We start from the raw sequence: 3,033 nt of genomic DNA on the forward strand, positions 1-3,033 counted from the left end.
GAAGATTTAATTAGTGAACGATATCTAAATATCGTCTATTTTCATTTTACATGCAAAACATGGTTACAAGAACATCAACTAAAAGATGGACACTGTCGTTTCCTTAAAACTTAATATACCTGTAAAATACAATTTACAAGAAATAGATTTCACTTACCATGGCTCTTAACTTGGTGAAGAACAACTACTGACTCTCTGGGCCAAAACACTCCGCTCCTTGCCCAACAGCAAAAACACTCTCACTCCAAACACCAGAAACACTCTCACTCCAAACACCAGAAAAACTCTCACTCCAAGCACCAGAAAAACTCTCACTCCAAGCACCAGAAAAACTCTCACTCCAAGCACCAGAAAAACTCTCACTCCAAGCACCAGAAAAACTCTCACTCCAAGCACCAGAAAAACTCTCACTCCAAGCACCAGAAAAACTCTCACTCCAAGCACCAGAAAAACTCTCACTCCAAGCACCAGAAAAACTCTCACTCCAAGCACCAGAAAAACTCTCACTCCAAGCACCAGAAAAACTCTCACTCCAAGCACCAGAAAAACTCTCACTCCAAGCACCAGAAAAACTCTCACTCCAAGCACCAGAAAAACTCTCACTCCAAGCACCAGAAAAACTCTCACTCCAAGCACCAGAAAAACTCTCACTCCAAGCACCAGAAAAACTCTCACTCCAAGCACCAGAAAAACTCTCACTCCAAGCACCAGAAAAACTCTCACTCCAAGCACCAGAAAAACTCTCACTCCAAACACCAGAAAAACTCTCACTCCAAACACCAGAAAAACTCTCACTCCAAACACCAGAAAAACTCTCACTCCAAACACCAGAAAAACTCTCACTCCAAACACCAGAAAAACTCTCACTCCAAACACCAGAAAAACTCTCACTCCAAACACCAGAAAAACTCTCACTCCAAACACCAGAAAAACTCTCACTCCAAACACCAGAAAAACTCTCACTCCAAACACCAGAAAAACTCTCACTCCAAACACCAGAAAAACTCTCACTCCAAACACCAGAAAAACTCTCACTCCAAACACCAGAAAAACTCTCACTCCAAACAGTAAAACAGCAAAAAAACACTCTATCCAAACAGAAAAACAGCAAAGAAACTCTCCCTTTCCAAACAGCAAAACAGCAAAAAAACTCTCCCACAGCAAAACAGCAAAAAAACTCTCCCACAGCAAAACAGCAAAAAACTCTCCCACAGCAAAACAGCAAAAAAACTCTCCCACAGCAAAACAGCAAAAAAACTCTCCCTCTCCAAACAGCAAAAAAGCAAAAAAAACCTCTCCTTCTCCAAACAGCAAAACAGCAAAAAAACTCTCCCTCTCCAAACAACAAAACAGAAAAAAAACTCTCCCTCTCCAAACAACAAAACAGAAAAAAACTCTCCCTCTCCAAACAACAAAACAGCAAAAAACTCTCCGTCTCCAAACAGCAAACAACTCTGGAAAATTCGATCTCCACCAGCGTAAGCAAGTAAGACGAATAACGCACAACTGTTTGTTTCGTCCGCTGCAGCCGTCAGGCAGATCACGTGACTCGGCAGCAGCGCCTCTCATGGCGCCCCACCAACCGACCGTCTGACAAATTGGCTGTGTGTCGGTCTTTTGATTGACCGACGGCCGAACTTTCATTGTCGGGACGTCGGACGTGTGCGACCAGTCGACAGCCGAACCAAGAAACTGTGTCGTGTGTAGCGTGATCGTGCCAACAGCCAGCGTAAAACTCCTGTTTTGACACAGCTCCCAGAATTAAATACTATTGTAATACACATTTCGACGTCCGAGGCGGACGAAACTTTAAGTACAGAGTTTTTAGAGAAATTCAAATACTGCGGATGTTTTCGCGACACGTCGTGCGAGGAGTATAACAATAGAGATGCAAGAAATGAGGCACTTATTTAATTTTGTAAGGAATCCATAATGGTTTCTCTATCAGCAACACGAGATTAAGTCTGCCGATCTACTTTATTTCTGTGCTTAGATTTTATTTCCACGTAAAGAAAAGTGTGGGATATTTTATTTTTATTTATTTATTTCAGTTCTAACAGTTGCTAAATGTTTCATCTCTTACGTATGTGTTGTGTTTACTAGATGATGAGCGCCGCCCTCTTGTTCAAATATGAAATGAGTTTCTGGAATTTACAGGTCATCTTTTGTACTACATCCATAAATAAGTTAATAACGTTTTCATGAAAGTCTTTTGTTTTATTTATTTTACTTTATCGTGATTTATTTCCTCTCTCAACTATAGATCACGTTGCACGTTTCAGGAATAATTTTAGTTAATAATTGTAGCGGAATGACAGTATTGAATCTTAGGCCTGCCGCCAACGGTGAGAAATCGTAATACAGCTAACAGCCTCTCCTCAGAGTTTAACACCTCTCTCAGGGCTGCATTACTTTTACTGTAAGAATGGTTCTATTATGTCCAGCAGCTTTGAAATGCATGATTCACCCCTTCTTAAATAATCAGGAAAATTATAAGCTCCCAGCCTAAACATGGGTGAATTTCTTCCCCTGAATTTGCCACTTCTTTGCCCACAGCTTTGTCTCTGCTTTTTTTCCCTTCTTACCTTCTTTCTGAAAAACCAGGCGCGATCTCGTAGAACAAAAACGCAATGAACTGAAGATAAAACAAACAGGGCGGCACTATAATCACCCAGTACAGTCGGTCCAGACGTGTGTAGGCTGCGACGAAGTTGGTCATTCTGCATCCGATAAATTGGTGTGTGTAGGAGCCTTGTATACGCAAATATTGTTCATTTAGACCCTAAACGGATGACAAATCCGTATTTCCTGCTTCCCGACGCTGAGCTGCCTCTGTTTCCTTTGCCTGGTCTTTGATGCTAGCCAGCGCAGCTGGATAAATGGTTTCGTTCTGGCGCAAATTTTAGTTACTTCCGGATGAAAAGTGGAGAATCGTTCCTAAGGTATGGCGCACAGGTTCTTAGTGACAACAATTTCCGTGGACAAATTGTGGTTCCATAGATCTGAACAAAAATTAATTCCAATTTCGTAGCT

The 3,033-nt window shown here is 41.5% G+C and overlaps 1 protein-coding gene across 1 annotated transcript; it reads left to right on the forward strand.

Annotated features, from left to right (window-relative positions):
- Positions 1-228: 228 nt before the first annotated feature.
- On the forward strand, positions 229-1,067 carry LOC126439749 (proteoglycan 4-like; the record flags this gene model as incomplete). The annotated part of the gene is made up of 1 exon (XM_050090574.1): positions 229-1,067. A coding segment is annotated over one exon (839 nt), but the record flags the coding sequence as incomplete, so codon positions are not given.
- Between the last annotated feature and the right edge of the window lie 1,966 nt (positions 1,068-3,033).

This window comes from Schistocerca serialis, unplaced genomic scaffold (assembly GCF_023864345.2).
Source record: "Schistocerca serialis cubense isolate TAMUIC-IGC-003099 unplaced genomic scaffold, iqSchSeri2.2 HiC_scaffold_1340, whole genome shotgun sequence".
NCBI classification, from domain to species: domain Eukaryota; kingdom Metazoa; phylum Arthropoda; class Insecta; order Orthoptera; family Acrididae; genus Schistocerca; species Schistocerca serialis.